Here is a 17,101-nt window from a genome sequence, read left to right as displayed (position 1 = left end):
TAAAGTGCCTAATCGAAAGATGAGGTGCTGTTCCTCGAGCTTACACTGAGCTTCCATGGAACAGTGCAAGAGGCCTAATGATTAATCATTAATCATTAATGATTAATCATTAATCATTAATGATTTCAATTGCCTCCCTCGCCGCTGACAGACCCAACATTTGGTAAAGGGGCGTGGCGGCAGTTTGAGAGCTGTAAAAAAAAACATTTTCCCACCCGAACAAGTCCCCCCTCGTTCTCTGGATCACTACAGCAACAACAACAACAACAATTTGCATTTATCTCACGCCTTTCATATGGTGAAACGTCCCAAGGCACTTCACAGCACTGTATACCACGACAAATTTGACACTGAGACACATAAGGAGATATTAGGGCAGATGACCAAAAACCTGGGTCAACTGGGGAGGACTTTAAGGAGCGCCTTAAAGGAGGTGAGAGAGAAGCGGAGAGGTTTAGGGAGGGAATTACGGAGCTCAGGGCCCAGACAGCTGAAGGCACGACCGCCAATGGTGGGGCAATTAAAATCGGGGGATGTGCAAGAGGCCAGAATTGGAGGAGCGCAGAGATCTCGGAGGGTTGTGGGGCTGGAGGAGGCTAAAGAGATAAGGATGGCCGAGGAGGCCATGGAGGGATTTGAAAACAAATGTGAGAATTTTAAAATTGAAGCGTTGCTGGGGCGGAGAGGATTACTAGTCCAGGAACATCTGTCGAGTCACCTGGCCTTCCACCGACACTACCTCGCTCTCTCTTGGGATTTACTCATTCACTGACTCCTGTCAAAGCTGATCTCGCGCTGACAGTCCGGCCGAAGGGCCTCATTGCCCCAGAAATGCTCCCCATGGGGGCCGACTAACATATCCTGTGCCTCCGGCGCCCTCCTGCTGTTCCATGATCTCCGACAAATTCGAGTTGCGTTTGAGTTGTCAAGCGAGAGATTAGGGAGGCGGGGGAGGGGGAAGGAAGACCATCACGCCAAAGGCCCACCCTTCGACCCCGCACGAGGGAACCCCACCAGCATACCCAGCGAGGGCAAAGAGGGCCGAACAGGCCGAAGGTTAAAGATCAGAGTTCAAAAAAGAGTCAGAGAGTCTTTAAGTCAAACTGTTTTATTTACAACCTGCCCAATGCCAGTTTCTCGATTCAATATTCTCCCACCTCACGTCTCCGTGGAAACTGACTCCAGCCCAGCTCGCTGCTCCGGCTGAGGAAGTTTATCATCGGACAGGAAATGTAAGACCACTTGTACCTGGAGAAAAGAAGAGGGTCAGGTTAGATACAGAGTAAATCTCCCTCTACACTGTCCCATCAAACACCCCCAGGGCAGGTACAGCACGGGTTAGATACAGAGTAAATCTCCCTCTACACTGCCCCATCAAACACCCCCAGGGCAGGTACAGCACGGGTTAGATACAGAGTAAATCTCCCTCTACACTGTCCCATCAAACACTCCCAGGGCAGGTACAGCACGGGTTAGATACAGAGTAAAGCTCCCTCTACACTGTCACATCAAACACCCCCAGGGCAGGTACAGCACGGGTTAGATACAGAGTAAATCTCCCTCTACACTGTCCCATCAAACACTCCCAGGGCAGGTACAGCACGGGTTAGATACAGAGTAAAGCTCCCTCTACACTGTCCCATCAAACACTCCCAGGACAGGTACAGCACGGGTTAGATAATGAGTAAAGCACCCTCTACACTGTCCCATCAAACACTCCCAGGACAGGTACAGCACGGGTTAGATAATGAGTAAAGCACCCTCTACACTGTCCCATCAAACACTCCCAGGGCAGGTACAGCACGGGTTAGATACAGAGTAAAGCTCCCTCTACACTGTCACATCAAACACCCCCAGGGCAGGTACAGCACGGGTTAGATACAGAGTAAATCTCCCTCTACACTGTCCCATCAAACACTCCCAGGGCAGGTACAGCACGGGTTCGATACAGAGTAAAGCTCCCTCTACACTGCCCCATCAAACACTCCCAGGACAGGTACAGCACGGGTTAGATACAGAGTAAAGCTCCCTCTACACTGCCCCATCAAACACTCCCAGGACAGGTACAGCACGGGTTAGATAATGAGTAAAGCACCCTCTACACTGTCCCATCAAACACTCCCAGGACAGGTACAGCACGGGTTAGATAATGAGTAAAGCATCCTCTACACTGTCCCATCAAACACTCCCAGGGCAGGTACAGCACGGGTTAGATACAGAGTAAAGCTCCCTCTACACTGCCCCATCAAACACTCCCAGGACAGGTACAGCACGGGTTAGATAATGAGTAAAGCTCCCTCTACACTGTCCCATCAAACACTCCCAGGACAGGTACAGCACGGGTTAGATAATGAGTAAAGCACCCTCTACACTGTCCCATCAAACACTCCCAGGGCAGGTACAGCACGGGTTAGATACAGAGTAAATCTCCCTCTACACTGCCCATCAAACACTCCCAGGACAGGTACAGCACGGGTTAGATAATGAGTAAAGCATCCTCTACACTGTCCCATCAAACACTCCCAGGGCAGGTACAGCAAGGGTTAGATACAGAGTAAATCTCCCTCTACACTGCCCATCAAACACTCCCAGGACAGGTACAGCACGGGTTAGATAATGAGTAAAGCATCCTCTACACTGTCCCATCAAACACTCCCAGGGCAGGTACAGCACGGGTTAGATACAGAGTAAAGCTCCCTCTACACTGCCCCATCAAACACTCCCAGGACAGGTACAGCACGGGTTAGATAATGAGTAAAGCTCCCTCTACACTGTCCCATCAAACACTCCCAGGACAGGTACAGCACGGGTTAGATAATGAGTAAAGCACCCTCTACACTGTCCCATCAAACACTCCCAGGGCAGGTACAGCACGGGTTAGATACAGAGTAAAGCTCCCTCTACACTGCCCCATCAAACACTCCCAGGGCAGGTACAGCACGGGTTAGTAACAGAGTAAAGCTCCCTCTACACTGTCCCATCAAACACTCCCAGGGCAGGTACAGCACGGGTTAGACACAGAGTAAATCTCCCTCTATACTGTCCCAACAAACACTCCCAGGGCAGGTACAGCACGGGTTAGATACAGAGTAAAGATTCCCCTACACTGTCCCATCAACCACTCCCAGGGCAGGTACAGCACGTGTTAGATACAGAGTAAAGCTCCCTCTACACTGTCCCATCAAACACTCCCAGGGGCAGGTACAGCCTCGGATAGATACAGAGTAAAGCTCCCTTTAAACTATTCCATCAAAAACTCACAGGGCAGGTACAGCACGGGTTAGTAACAGAGTAAAGCTCCCTCTACACTGTCCCATCAAACACTCCCAGGGCAGGTGCAGCACGGGTTAGTAACAGAGTAAAGCTCCCTCTACACTGTCCCATCAAACACTCCCAGGGCAGGTACAGCATGGGTTAGATACAGAGTAAAGCTCCCTCTACACTGTCCCATCAAACACTCCCAGGGCAGGTACAGCACGGGGTAGATAAAGAATAAAGCTCCCTCTACACTGTCCCATCAAACACTCCCAGGGCAGGTACAGCACGGGTTAGATACAGAGTATAGCTCCCTCTAAACTGTCCCATCAAACACTCCCAGGACAGGTACAGCACAGGGTTAGATACAGAGTAAAGCTCCCTCTACGCATGGATGAACTACAGAATTTGTTTATCCCAGTTTGGCATAAAAATAAATCAAAAAAGGTGACTCAACCATGGCTAACAAGGGAAATTAGGGATAACATAAGATCCAAAGAGAGGACATATAAATTGGCCAAAAAAAGCAACAAACCTGAGGATTGGGAGCAGTTTAGGATTCAGCAAAGGAGGACAAAGGGATTAATTAAGAGGGGGAAAATAGAATATGAAAGTAAGCTGGCAGGGAACATAAAAACTGACTGTAAAAGCTTTAATAGATATGTGAAGAGAAAAAGATTGGTGAAGTCAAGCGTAGGTCCCTTGCAGTCAGAATCAGGGGAATTTATAATGGGGAACAAAGAAATGGCTGACCAATTAAATACATATTTTGGTTCTGTCTTCACAAAGGAGGAGACAAATAACCTCCCAGAGATGTCGGGGAACATAGGGACTAATGAGAGGGAGGAACTGAAAGAAATCAGTATTTGTAGGGAAATGGTGATAGGGAAATTGATGGGATTGAAGGCCGATAAATCCCCAGGGCCTGATAATCTACATCCTAGGGTACTTAAGGAAGTGGCCCTAGAAATAGTAGATGCACTGCTGGTCATCATCCAGAACTCGATAGACTCTGGAACAGTACCCATGGATTGGAGGGTAGCTAATGTTACCCAACTATTCAAAAAAGGTGGTAGAGAAAAAGCGGGGAATTATAGACCAGTAAGCCTGACATCGGTAGTGGGGAAAATGCTAGAGTCTATTATAAAAGATGTAATAGCAGAGCACTTGGTAAGCAGTGACAAGATCGGACAAAGTCAACATGGATTTACAAAAGGTAAATCGTGCTTGACTAATCTATTGGAATTTTTTGAGGATGTAACTGGTAAAATCGATAAGGGAGAACCAGTGGATTTGGTGTATTTGGACTTTCAGAAGGCTTTCGATAAGGTCCCGCATAAGAGATTAGCGTGCAAAATTAAGGCACATGGGATTGGGGGCAAGGTATTGACTTGGATAGAGAACTGGTTGACAGATAGAAAGCAAAGAGTTGGAATAAACGGGTCATTTTCCGAGTGGCAGGCAGTGACTAGTGGGGTACCGCAAGGATCGGTCCGAGGACCCCAGCTGTTCACAATATATATTAATGATCTGGACGAGGGAATTGGATGTAATATCTCCAAATTTGCAGACGACACAAAGCTGGGTGGGAGGGTATGCTGTGAGGAGGATGCTGAGAAACTACAGGATGATTTGGACAGGTTGGGTGATTGGGCAGAAGCATGGCAGATGCACTATAATGTGGATAAATGTGAGGTTATCCACTTTGGTGGCAAAAACAGGAACGGAGATTATTATTTGAATGGCAATAGATTGGGAGAAGGGGAAGTGCAAAGAGATCTGGGTGTTCTTGTGCACCAGTCGCTGAAGGTAAGCATGCAGGTGCAGCAGGCGGTTAAGAAGGCAAATGGCATGTTGGCCTTCGTAACAAGAGGGTTCGAGTACAGGAACAAGGATGTCTTGTTGCAGTTGTACAGGGCCTTGGTGAGACCGCACCTTGAGTATTGTGTGCAGTTTTGGTCGCCTTATCTGAGGAAGGATGTTCTTGCCATGGAAGGAGTTCAGCGAAGATTCACCAGGCTGATACCTGGGATGGCAGGAATGACGTATGAGGAGAGATTGGGTCGATTGGGCTTGTACTCACTGGAGTTTGGAAGATTGAGAGGGGATCTCATCGAAACCTATAAAATTCTGGCAGGTCTGGACAGACTAGATGCAGGAAGGATATTCCCCATGGCCGGGGAGTCTAGAACCGGGGGTCATAGTCTAAGGATAAGGGGTAAGCCATTTAGGACTGAGATGAGGAGGAATTTCTTCACCCAGAGAGTGGTGAACCTGTGGAATTCTCTACCACAGAAGGCAGTGGAGGCCAATTCATTAAATATATTCAAGAAGGAGTTGGATATATTTCTTAAGGCTAAAGGGATCAAGGGATATGGGTAGAAGGCGGAGACAGGGTACTGAATTTGGATGATCAGCCATGATCTCATTGAATGGCAGAGCAGGCTCGAGGGGCCGAATGGCCTACCCCTGCTCCTATCTTCTATGTTTCTATGTTTCTACACTGTCCCATCAAACACTCCCAGGGCAGGTACAGCACGGGTTAGTTACAGAGTAAAGCCCCCTCTACACAGCCCCATCAACACTCCCAGTACAGGTACAGCACGGGTTAGATACAGAGTAAAGCTCCCTCTACACTGTCCCATCAAACACTCCCAGGGCAGGTACAGCACGGGTTAGATACAGAGTAAAGCTCCCTCTACACTGCCCATCAAACACTCCCAGGGCAGGTACAGCACGGGTTAGATACAGAGCAAAGCTCCCTCTACACTGTCCCATCAAACACTCCCAGGGCAGGTACATCATGGGTTATATTAAGAGTAAATCTCCCTCTACACTGTCCCCTCAAACACTCCCATGGCAGATACAGCATAGGTTAGATACAGAGTAAAGCTCCCTCTACAGTGTCCCATCAAACACTCCCAGGGCAGGTACAGCACGGGTTAGATACAGAGTAAAGCTCCCTCTACAGTGTCCCATCAAACAATCCCAGGGCAGGTACAGCACGGGTTAGATACAGAGTAAAGCTCCCTCTGCACTGTCCAATCAAACACTCCCAGGGCAGGTACAGCACGGGTTAGGTACAGAGTAAAGCTCCCTCTACACTGTCCCATCAAAGACTCCCAGGGTAGGTACAGCACGGATGAGACACAGAGTAAAGCTCCCTCTACACTGTCCCATCAAACACTCCCAGGGCAGGTACAGCATGGGTTAGATACAGAGTAAAGATTCCCCTACACTGTCCCCATCAAACACTCCCAGGGCAGGTACAGCACGGGTTAAATACAGAGTAAAGCTCCCTCTACACTGTCCCATCAACACTCCCAGGGCAGGTACAGCACGAGTTAAATACAGAGTAAAGCTCCCTCTACACTGTCCCATCAACACTCCCAGGGCAGGTACAGCACGGGTTAAATACAGAGTAAAGCTCCCTCTACACTGTCCCATGAAAGACGCCCAGGGCAGGTACAGCATGGGTTAGAAACAGAGTAAAGCTCCCTCGACACTGCCCATCAAACATTCCCAGGGCACGTACAGTACGGGTTAGATACAGAGTAAAGCTCCCTCTACACTGTCCCATCAAACCTTCCCAGGGCAGGTGCAGCACAGGTTAGATAAGAAGTAATGTTTTGTGGTTTGAACTACGACCCAGGACTTACCTGAACAACGACCTCTTGTGAAATGTCCATGGAGAACCCCTCGTTCTTGGTGCGGAGCAGTGAGGGTCCGAAGACGGTGGCCAGGTTGTGGGGCGTCATTTTGTTCACCTTATCGTGGTCTGAAACCCTTGGAAGGTGTTGCAGGTTTGATTAGCAACCTTTAGCAGGCACACCACCCCCCCACACAACCCAGACGCCGTCACCTTCCTCCTGGCGACTGTTCCACCATCCCACCCCGCACACGCGGACCATCTCCAGGCCTGATATTCAACTCTCGCCCCAAACTAATCCCACTGCCCCGCTCTCTCCCCATAGCCCTGCATCAGTCCCCAAACTAATCCCACTGCTCCGTTCTCTCCCCATAGCCCTGCATCAGTCCCCAAACTAATCCCACTGCTCCGTTCTCTCCCCATAGCCCTGTATCAATCCCCAAACTAATCCCACTGCCCCGCTCTCTCCCCATAGCCCTGTATCAATCCCCAAACTAATCCCACTGCCCCGCTCTCTCCCCATAGCCCTGTATCAATCCCCAAACTAATCCCACTGCCCCGTTCTCTCCCCATAGCCCTGTATCAATCCCAAACTAATCCCACTGCCCCGCTCTCTCCCCATAGCCCTGTATCAGTCCCCAAACTAATCCCACTGCCTCGCTCTCTCCCCATAGCCCTGTATCAATCCCCAAACTAATCCCACTGCCCCGCTCTCTCCCCTTAGCCCTGTATCAATCCCCAAACTAATCCCAATGCCCCGCTCTCTCCACATAGCCCTGTATCAATCCCCAAACTAATCCCACTGCCTCACTCTCTCCCCATAGCCCTGTATCAATCCCCAAACTAATCCCACTGCCCCGCTCTCTCCCCATAGCCCTGCATCAATCTTCAAACTAATCCCACTGCCCCGTTCTCTCCCCATAGCCCTGTATCAATCCCCAAACTAATCCCACTGCCCCGCTCTCTCCCCATAGCCCTGTATCAATCCCCAAACTAATCCCACTGCCCTCTCTCTCCCCATAGCCCTGTATCAATCCCCAAACTAAACCCATTGCCCCACTCTCTCTCGAAAGCTCAGTACAAATCCCAAACTTCTCCCACTGCCCCCCTTTCTCCCTATAGCCATATATTAACCCCAAGCTAATCTCACTGCGCCGTTCTCTACCCATAGCCTGGTATCACTTCACCGATTCCTCCCAGAGGGAGAAAGTTCACTGTACAGATATCTCCCTGGCGGAGATGGACTGAGAGACACCAGTCAGTGAACAGATATCTCCCTGGTGGAGATGGACTGAGAGACACCAGTCAGTGTACAGATATCTCGCTGAGGGAGAGGAGACTGAGAGACACCAGTCAGTGTACAGATATCTCCCTGAGAGAGGGGACTGAGAGACACCAGTCAGTGTACAGATATCTCATTGAGGAAGAGGAGACTGAGAGACACCAGTCAGTGTACAGATATCTCCCTGAGAGAGAGGGACTGAGACACCAGTCAGTGTACAGATATCTCCCTGAGAGAGAGGGGACTGAGAGACACCAGTCAGTGTACAGATATCTCCCTGGCGGAGATGGACTGAGAGACACCAGTCAGTGTACAGATATCTCCCTGAGGGAGAGGGGACAGAGAGACACAAATCAGTGTACAGATATCTCCCTGAGAGAGAGAGGACTGAGGGACACCCGTCAGTGTCCAGATATCTCCCTGAGGGAGAGGGACTGAGAGCCACCAGTCAGTGTACAGATATCTCCCTGAAGGAGAGAGGGGACTGAGAGACACCAGTCAGTGTACAGATATCTCCCTGAGGGAGAGGGATTGAGAGACACCAGTCAGTGTACAGATATCTCCTTGAGAGAGAGGGACTGAGAGACACCAGTCAGTGTACAGATATCTCCCTGAGAGAGAAGGGACTGAGAGACACCAGTCAGTGTACAGATATCTCCCTGAGAGAGAGGGACTGAGAGACACCAGTCAGTGTACAGTTATCTCCCTGAGAGAGAGGGGACTGAGACACCAGTCAGTGTACAGATATCTCCCTGAGAGAGAGGGGACTAAGACACCAGTCAGTGTACAGATATCTCCCTGAGAGAGAGGGACTGAGAGACACCAGTCAGTGTACAGTTATCTCCCTGAGAGAGAGGGGACTGAGAGACACCAGTCAGTGTACAGATATCTCCCTGAGAGAGGGGACTGAGACACCAGTCAGTGTACAGATATCTCCCTGAGAGAGAGGGACTGAGAGACACCAGTCAGTGTACAGATATCTCCCTGAGAGAGGGGACTGAGACACCAGTCAGTGTACAGTTATCTCCCTGAGAGAGAGGGGACTGAGACACCAGTCAGTGTACAGATATCTCCCTGAGAGAGGGGACTGAGACACCAGTCAGTGTGCAGACATCTCCCTGAGGGAGAGGGACTGAGAGACACCAGTCAGTGTACAGATATCTCCCTGAGAGAGAGGGACTGAGAGACACCAGTCAGTGTACAGATATCTCCCTGAGAGAGGGGACTGAGACACCAGTCAGTGTACAGTTATCTCCCTGAGAGAGAGGGGACTGAGACACCAGTCAGTGTACAGATATCTCCCTGAGAGAGAGGGGACTGAGACACCAGTCAGTGTACAGATATCTCCCTGAGAGAGAGGGGACTGAGAGACACCAGTCAGTGTACAGATATCTCCCTGAGAGAGGGGACTGAGACACCAGTCAGTGTAGAGATATCTCCCTGAGAGAGGGGACTGAGACACCAGTCAGTGTAGAGATATCTCCCTGAGAGAGAGGGGACTGAGACACCAGTCAGTGTACAAATATCTCCCTGAGAGAGGGGACTGAGACACCAGTCAGTGTACAGATGTCTCCCTGAGAGAGAGGGACTGAGACACCAGTCAGTGTGCAGATATTTCCCTGAGAGAGTCTGATCTGAATATTTAAATTTACCTTTTTAAGTGCTGTATCAAGTAAAGGAAAGTGTTGAGGTTCGGTTGGGGAAGTTGGTTCAGTAGTGATGTCATCTGCTTCGCCTTGGCAACCGCATCATCCAGAGCTGTGAATGGGGCGGAGTTCCTGGTTACACAGGCAGGAACAGTAATAGATTCCCCGCTCCCTTCTTCCCCCTCTGATGTTGATGACTACCACTTGGCTACCAGGTTCCACACTACGCATTGGCTACAGTCCAATTTGTTCTTGCGGGCGGGCATCCTTTTTCGGCCTGTGCGTGGGTGGCTATCCTACTGCAGGGGGCAGCGCGGCCCAGCTCACTTCTGAGCCGCAGGCTGCGAGCTACGTTGGCCATAAGCGGCTATGCTACCGGGGCGAGTCATCCCAGAGGTCTGGACTAATGATCCAGAGGCTGATGAGTTCAAAAACCCACCGCGGCGGGATCGGAATTGAAATTAATTTTTAATAAGAAATCCGTTACCGGTAAAAAATGAACATGAAGGTGTTGGATTGTGGTTTTGAAACCCAACCGGGTTCATTAATGTCCCTTTAGGGAAGGGAACCTGCCGCCCTTTCGCGGTCTTGGGCTATAGGTAACTGCAGTCCCACACACATCACCCAGGAAAAAGCAGCCCGCTTGATCGGCACCCCGTCCACCACTTTAAACAATCACTCCCTCCACCACCGGCGCACTGTGGCTGCAGTGTGTACCCTCTACAAGATGCACTACAGCAACTTGCCAAGGCTTCTTCGGCAGCACCTCCCAAACCCGCGACCTCTTCCACCTGGAAGGACAAGGGCAGCAGGTGCATGGGAACACCACCACCTCCAAGTTCCCCTCCAAGTCACACACCATCCTGACTTGGAAGTATATCGGCCATTCCTTCATCGTCGCTGGGTCAAAATCCTGGAACTCCCTCCCTAACAGCACTGTGGGAGCACCTTCACCACACGGACTGCAGCGGTTCAAGAAGGCGGCTCACCACCACCTTCCCCAGGGCAACTAGGGATGGGCAATAAATGCTGGCTTGGCAGCGATGCCCACATCCTGAAACTTCATGAAAAAAAAAACGAACGGGCTCATTAATGTTCCTTTATTGAAGGAAACTTTCTTGGAAAATCGGGGAATCGAGGGAGGCGGGGATTAGGTGGGTATGTGGAGATGAGGTAGAAGATCAGCCATGATCTTATTGAATGGCGGAGCAGGCTCGAGGGGCCAAATGGCCGACTCCTGCACCTATTTCTTATGTTCTTACGAAGCCTGCCATCCGTACCCAGTCTGGGCCTACACGTGACTCCAGTCCCACACCACGTGGTTGACTCTTTGCTGGTCTCTCAAGTGGCCTAGCCACTCAGTTGTATCTAAACCAAGAAGAGGGCACTGAAGGTAAGCATGCAGGTGCAGCAGGCGGTTAAGAAGGCAAATGGTATGTTGGCCTTCATAGCGAGAGGATTCGAGTACAGGAGCAAGGATGTCTTGCTGTAGTTGTACAGGGCCTTGGTGAGTCACATCTTGAGTATTGTGTGCAGTTTTGGTCGCCTTATCTGAGGAAGGACGTTCTTGCCATGGAGAGAGTGCAGCGAAGATTCACCAGGCTAATACCTGGGATGGCAGGAATGACGTATGAGGAGAGATTGGGTCGATTGGGCTTATACTCACTGGAGTTTAGAAGAATGAGAGGGGATCTCATTGAAACTTATAAAATTCTAACAGGACTAGACAGACTAGATGCAGGAAGGATGTTCCCGATGGTCGGGGAGTAAAGAACCAGGGGTCACAGTCTAAGGATAAGGGGTAAGCCATTTAGGACAGAGATGAGGAGGAATTTCTTCACCCAGAGGGTGGTGAACCTGTGGAATTCTCTACCACAGAAGGCAGTTGAGGCCAATTCATTAAATATATTCAAGAAGAAGTTGGATATATTTCTTGAGGTAAAGGGGATCAAGGGATATGGAGAGAAGGCAGGGACAGGGTACTGAATTTGGATGATCAGCCATGATCTCATTGAATGGCGGAGCAGGCTCGAGGGGCCGAATGGCCTTCTCCTGCTCCTATCTTCTATGTATCTATGGCCCCACCACCACCTACACAAGGGGCATCACAAGACATGGACAACAAATGCCGGTCTTGCCCACACCCCAGGAATGTGTGAAAGTAAAGCTGTCAAGAAGGAATGCGAGGGCCCGAAGAGTCCACTGCCCCAGGCAAGCTTGCTTCCACCTACCGACAGCAATGACAAAGGAGGGGATGAGCTCATCTGTGAGCAAAGGCTCTGGCAGCTCCCGCAGGTAGAGTTTCAGGGTGCCGGCGACCACGTGGATGTCATTGTCCTTCACTCTCGTAATGGCCTCTTTGCTATCTGTAGGGAGAGCGGGTAGAAAATAACGCAACAGATAGAGAAACGTGCAGCTCACCCCGCCCATCCTCTTGCCCACCATCACTCGGTCAGTCTCTGAGTCAGAAGGTCGTGGGTACGAATCTCACTCCAGAGACCTAAACCGCATAATCTAGGCCCAACACTCCCCAGTTACCAGTATTGAGGGAGCGCCGCACTGTCGGAGGGGCAGTACTGAGGGAGCGCCACAGTGTCGGAGGGGCAGTACTGAGGGAGCGCCGCACTGTCGGAGGGGCAGTACTGAGGGAGCGCCACAGTGTCGGAGGGGCAGTACTGAGGGAGCGCCACAGTGTCGGAGGGGCAGTACTGAGGGAGCACCACACTGTCGGAGGGGCAGTACTGAGGGAGCGCCGCACTGTCGGAGGGGCAGCACTGAGGGAGCACCACACTGTCGGAGGGGCAGTACTGAGGGAGCGCTGCACTGTCGGAGGGGCAGCACTGAGGGAGCACCACACTGTTGGAGCGGCAGTACTGAGGGAGCACTGCACTGTCGGAGGGGCAGCACTGAGGGAGCACCACACTGTCGGAGGGGCAGTACTGAAGGAGCGCCGCACTGTCGGAGGGGCAGCACTGAGGGAGCGCCGCACTGTCGGAGGGGCAGCACTGAGGGAGCGCCACAGTGTCGGAGGGGCAGTACTGAGGGAGCACCGCACTGACAGAGGGGCAGTACTGAGGGAGCGCTGCACTGTCGGAGGGGCAGTACTGAGGGAGCGCTGCACTGACGGAGGGGCAGTACTGAGGGAGCGCCGCACTGTCGGAGGGGCAGTACTGAGGGAGCGCCGCACTGTCGGAGAGGCAGTACTGAGGGAGCGATGCACAGTTGGAAGGAGCGCTGCACTGTCGGAGGGGCAGTACTGAGGGAGTGTCGCACTTTCGGAGGTGCAGTACTGAGGAAGCGCTGCACTGGCTTAGGATCAGTACTGAGGGAACGCTGCACTGTCGGAGGGGCAGTACTGACGGAGTGCTGCACTGTCGGAGGGGCAGTACTGAGGGAGTGCTGCACTGTCGGAGGATCAGTACTGAGGGAGCGCTGCACTGTCGGAGGATCAGTACTGAGGGAGCGCTGCACTGTCGGAGTGTCAGTACTGAGGGAGCGCTGCACTGTCGGACGATCTGTACTGTGGGAGTGCTGCACTGCTGGTGGGGCAGTACTGAGGGAGCGCCGCACTGTCGGAGGGTCAGTACTGAGGGAGCGCTGCACTGTGGGAGGGTCAGTACTGAGGGAGCGCTGCATTGTCGGAGGATCAGTGCTGAGGGAGTGCTGCACTGTCAAAGGGTCAGTACTGAGGGAGCGCCGCACTGTCGGAGGGTCAGTACTGAGGGAGCGCTGCACTGTGGGAGGGTCAGTACTGAGGGAGCGCTGCACTGTCGGAGGGTCAGTAATGAGGGAGCGCCGCACTGTCGGAGGATCAGTACTGAGGGAGCGCCGCACTGTCGGAGGGTCAGTACTGAGGGAGTGCTGCACTGTCGGAGGATCAGTACTGAGGGAGTGCCGCACTGTCGGAGGGTCAGTACTGAGGGAGCGCCGAACTGTCGGAGGGTCAGTACTGAGGGAGCGCCGCACTGTCGGAGGGTCAGTACTGAGGGAGCGCCGCACTGTCGGAGGGTCAGTACTGAGGGAGCGCCGCACTGTCAGAGGGCCAGTACTGAGGGAGCGCTGCACTGTCAGAGCGTCAGTACTGAGGGAGCGCTGCACTGTGGGAGGGTCAGTACTGAGGGAGCGCTGCACTGTCAGAGCGTCAGTACTGAGGGAGCGCTGCACTGTCGGAGGGTCAGTACTGAGGGAGCGCTGCACTGTCGGAGGGTCAGTAATGAGGGAGCGCCGCACTGTCGGAGGATCAGTACTGAGGGAGCGCCGCACTGTCGGAGGGTCAGTACTGAGGGAGCGCTGCACTGTCGGAGGATCAGTACTGAGGGAGTGCCGCACTGTCGGAGGGTCAGTACTGAGGGAGTGCCGAACTGTCGGAGGGTCAGTACTGAGGGAGCGCCGCACTGTCGGAGGGTCAGTACTGAGGGAGCGCCGCACTGTCGGAGGGTCAGTACTGAGGGAGCGCCGCACTGTCGGAGGGTCAGTACTGAGGCAGCGCCGCACTGTCGGAGGGTCAGTACTGAGGGAGCGCCGCACTGTCAGAGGGTCAGTACTGAGGGAGCGCTGCACTGTCAGAGGATCAGTACTGAGGGAGCACTGCACTGTCGGAGGGGCAGTACTGAGGGAGTGCTGCACTGTCAGAGGATCAGTACTGAGGGAGCGCTGCACTGTCGGAGGATCAGTACTGAGGGAGCGCTGCACTGTCGGAGTGTCAGTACTGAGGGAGTGCTGCACTGTCGGAGGGTCAGTACTGAGGGAGCGCTGCACTGTCGGAGGGTCAGTACTGAGGGAGCGCTGCACTGTCGGAGTGTCAGTACTGAGGGAGCCATCTTTTAGGTTGCGGCGTGAAACCCGAGGGCATCATCTGCTACCTCAGGTGGGAGGCAAAATCCCACAACACTATTGGGAGAAGAGCAGGAGTGTTCTCCCCCAGTGTCTCACTTTCTTTATTTCCTTCTTTCTTTCTTTCTGTCTGTCTCTTTATTTTTTCTTTCTCTCTCTCCCTTTCTTGCTCACTGTTTCCTTCCCTCCTCCTTTCTTTCTGTTTGACTCTTTAGAAATTCGGTTGGTTGCGCCAGGGATTAGCGCCTAAAGAGGGCAATAACTGGGGCGATAGCCAAATTCCGGTGGGGCGCAAGGCGTTTAGCCCCTCGCCCCATATTGAGTATGCATTTAGCGCCGGCGCCAACGCTTAGCGCCCGCTCATGGGCGCAGGCTAATTATGATGTCATCTGAGTGTGCAACGCCTTTTCGGCGCCCCAGACGGAAATTCAGTGGCGCCCCCCTCCGTAGCGCCTGGCGCTAATAGTGACAGCTTACCTGGAACCTTACCAAGTCGCTCTCGGGCTGGAGGAGCGTAATTTAAAGGGGACTGGTGTGGTTTAAAAACGGCATACATTTCTGGTGCACAACTTCCTCGAGAGCTACAAAGAGTTGCTGACCTGCACACTGAGAGCCATTTGACCACTGGGCCCACGCTGGCAGAGGAACAGCAGCCTTCTGACCATCGCCTTGCTGTTGGTGAGCCTTGACAACGGGGAACCTTCCTGTGGGCACTTATTATGGGGCCTGCATTGGAGGGGAACGTCCTGCTGCTGAATCATCTGGAAAGGGCACTGAGACGCTGGGAGAGGGGGGCAGGCATGGCCAGACGGAGGAGGGCCAACAGACGTCGCCACAGCAGACCTTACGCTGGCAGGGTTTTCCGACAGCAGTTTTCCTACATGAACATGCCGGAGGAGCAGTGTGTCAGAAGGCTGCGATTTAGAAAGGAGGTGGTGACTGAGCTGTGCCAGCTGCTTCAGCCAGATCTGCAGCTGGTCTGATACCCCCAAGCCTGTGACGGGCAAGATGCATGTAAATAGCAGGCATGGCCATTGTAAATGAAGAAAGTGTTTCATTACACAAAATGTGGTTCCTTCAAACATGAGAAAGCTATGGCAACAGAAAGCAAAACTAATACACTGACACATAACTGCCTCTCACACCCGGGAGACTGTCCAAAACATAAATCACATTCCGACCATCTTCCTTGGCCTTGATTCCACTGCGCCAACCAAAGCATCCAATGCCCCATCAGTGAGGCGTTCCGCCCTCTGCCTCACCCTTTCCATGTCTTGCTAGGCTGGTGCGCCACAGGTAAGCTCCCACTGCTTTGAAGGCCTACAAGGCAGTGAGTGTGTCTGGTGATGCCAATTGACCTGCCCCTTTAAGAGCTGGCCGGTGCCAGTGTGTCTCAGGGAAAGTGATTATTGACAGCACCCTCGCTGCGCCCCGCCGCCGCGAAATTGGGTAGCGCCGCCGCGTTAGCGCCTTAAGAGTCGCGTGCAGCGCCTGATTTACCGCCGCAAACACCATCGGGGGCGCAACGACCCAATATAGCGCCAGGTGGCGCTAAGTCGCAGCTGGCGGTACTGTTAGCGCTTCGCCAGATCTAACGCCCCAAACGGGGCTCCTTTCTTCTTTCTTTCTTTCTTTCTTTCTTTCTTTCTTTCTCTCTTCCCTCTTTAACAACTCGCTTGCCCTCTGTCACCAGCTCACTGCACCAAAGGACAATTTCCTCCTGTCATCCTGGCAAAATCCTTTTGTCTCTATTTCTCGACTCGCCAGGTGGCGGGGTAGTCAGTCGGCCGAGGGAGGCTTCACGCAGCTCGACCAGTTGGCTGCATTACGCGGGGGCGGCGAATGCCCGTGGCCTATTCAGCCATGCCAGGCATTGCCAACGCGCCCGGCAGAGTTCCCAGGGGGCGCGCCAGCACCATCGGAGAGCAGGGCAGCAGAGGATGCACTGAAACATGAGGACGGAGCAAGAGGCCCATCGTACTCACCACTGTCAAAATCCGCCTTCAGCATCTGCACATCGGTAGCGATGCCAGACACGCGGTAGATTCCGAGCTCCTCCAGACCGCGTCTCTCCACATCCTCCGCGCAGTGCCGCACGATCAGAGGGATCCGGCTACGGTCCCGGCTGCCCACGAGAGATGGCAGAACGGGATGAAAGGAAACAGAACAAAACAGAGTTAATCAGATTCGGTGCAATTGGAGTGAATGGAAAGGGGTTGGATCCATTGGGATTATGTACATTGGGAGTGAATGGGAAGGAGTTGGCTCTATTGGGATTCTGTACAATGGGAGTGAATGGGAAGGGGACAGGTCCATTGGGATTCTGTACAATGGGAGTGAATGGGAAGGGGTTGGGTCCATTGGGATTCTGTACAATGGGAGTGAATGGGAAGGGGATGGGTCCATTGGGATTCTGTACAATGGGAGTGAATGGGA

The 17,101-nt window shown here is 52.6% G+C and overlaps 1 protein-coding gene across 4 annotated transcripts in view; it reads right to left on the bottom strand.

The window, feature by feature from the left end:
• Nucleotides 1-1,098: 1,098 nt before the first annotated feature.
• LOC147095467 (active breakpoint cluster region-related protein-like) overlaps nucleotides 1,099-17,101 on the bottom strand; it is a 334,266-nt gene continuing 318,263 nt past the window's right edge. For 3 of the 4 annotated variants that reach the window (XM_085974613.1, XM_085974612.1, XM_085974615.1), the window contains 5 exons: nucleotides 16,651-16,790; nucleotides 12,064-12,198; nucleotides 9,839-9,944; nucleotides 6,915-7,041; nucleotides 1,099-1,248 (listed from right to left, as the gene is read on the bottom strand). In XM_085974613.1, coding sequence (XP_085830739.1) covers nucleotides 1,159-1,248; nucleotides 6,915-7,041; nucleotides 9,839-9,944; nucleotides 12,064-12,198; nucleotides 16,651-16,790 — 598 coding nt within the window. In that variant the 3' untranslated portion in view covers nucleotides 1,099-1,158. Of the gene's footprint in view, nucleotides 1,249-6,914; nucleotides 7,042-9,838; nucleotides 9,945-12,063; nucleotides 12,199-16,650; nucleotides 16,791-17,101 lie in introns of those variants that run through there. The other variant, XM_085974616.1, reaches the window with a different exon arrangement.

The sequence above is a fragment of the Somniosus microcephalus genome, unplaced genomic scaffold, assembly GCF_052327205.1.
Source record: "Somniosus microcephalus isolate GS21.2 unplaced genomic scaffold, FLI_Smic_1.0 unresolved_chr1, whole genome shotgun sequence".
In the NCBI taxonomy this organism is placed as follows: domain Eukaryota; kingdom Metazoa; phylum Chordata; class Chondrichthyes; order Squaliformes; family Somniosidae; genus Somniosus; species Somniosus microcephalus.
This window is presented reverse-complemented; position numbering and strand designations above follow the sequence as displayed.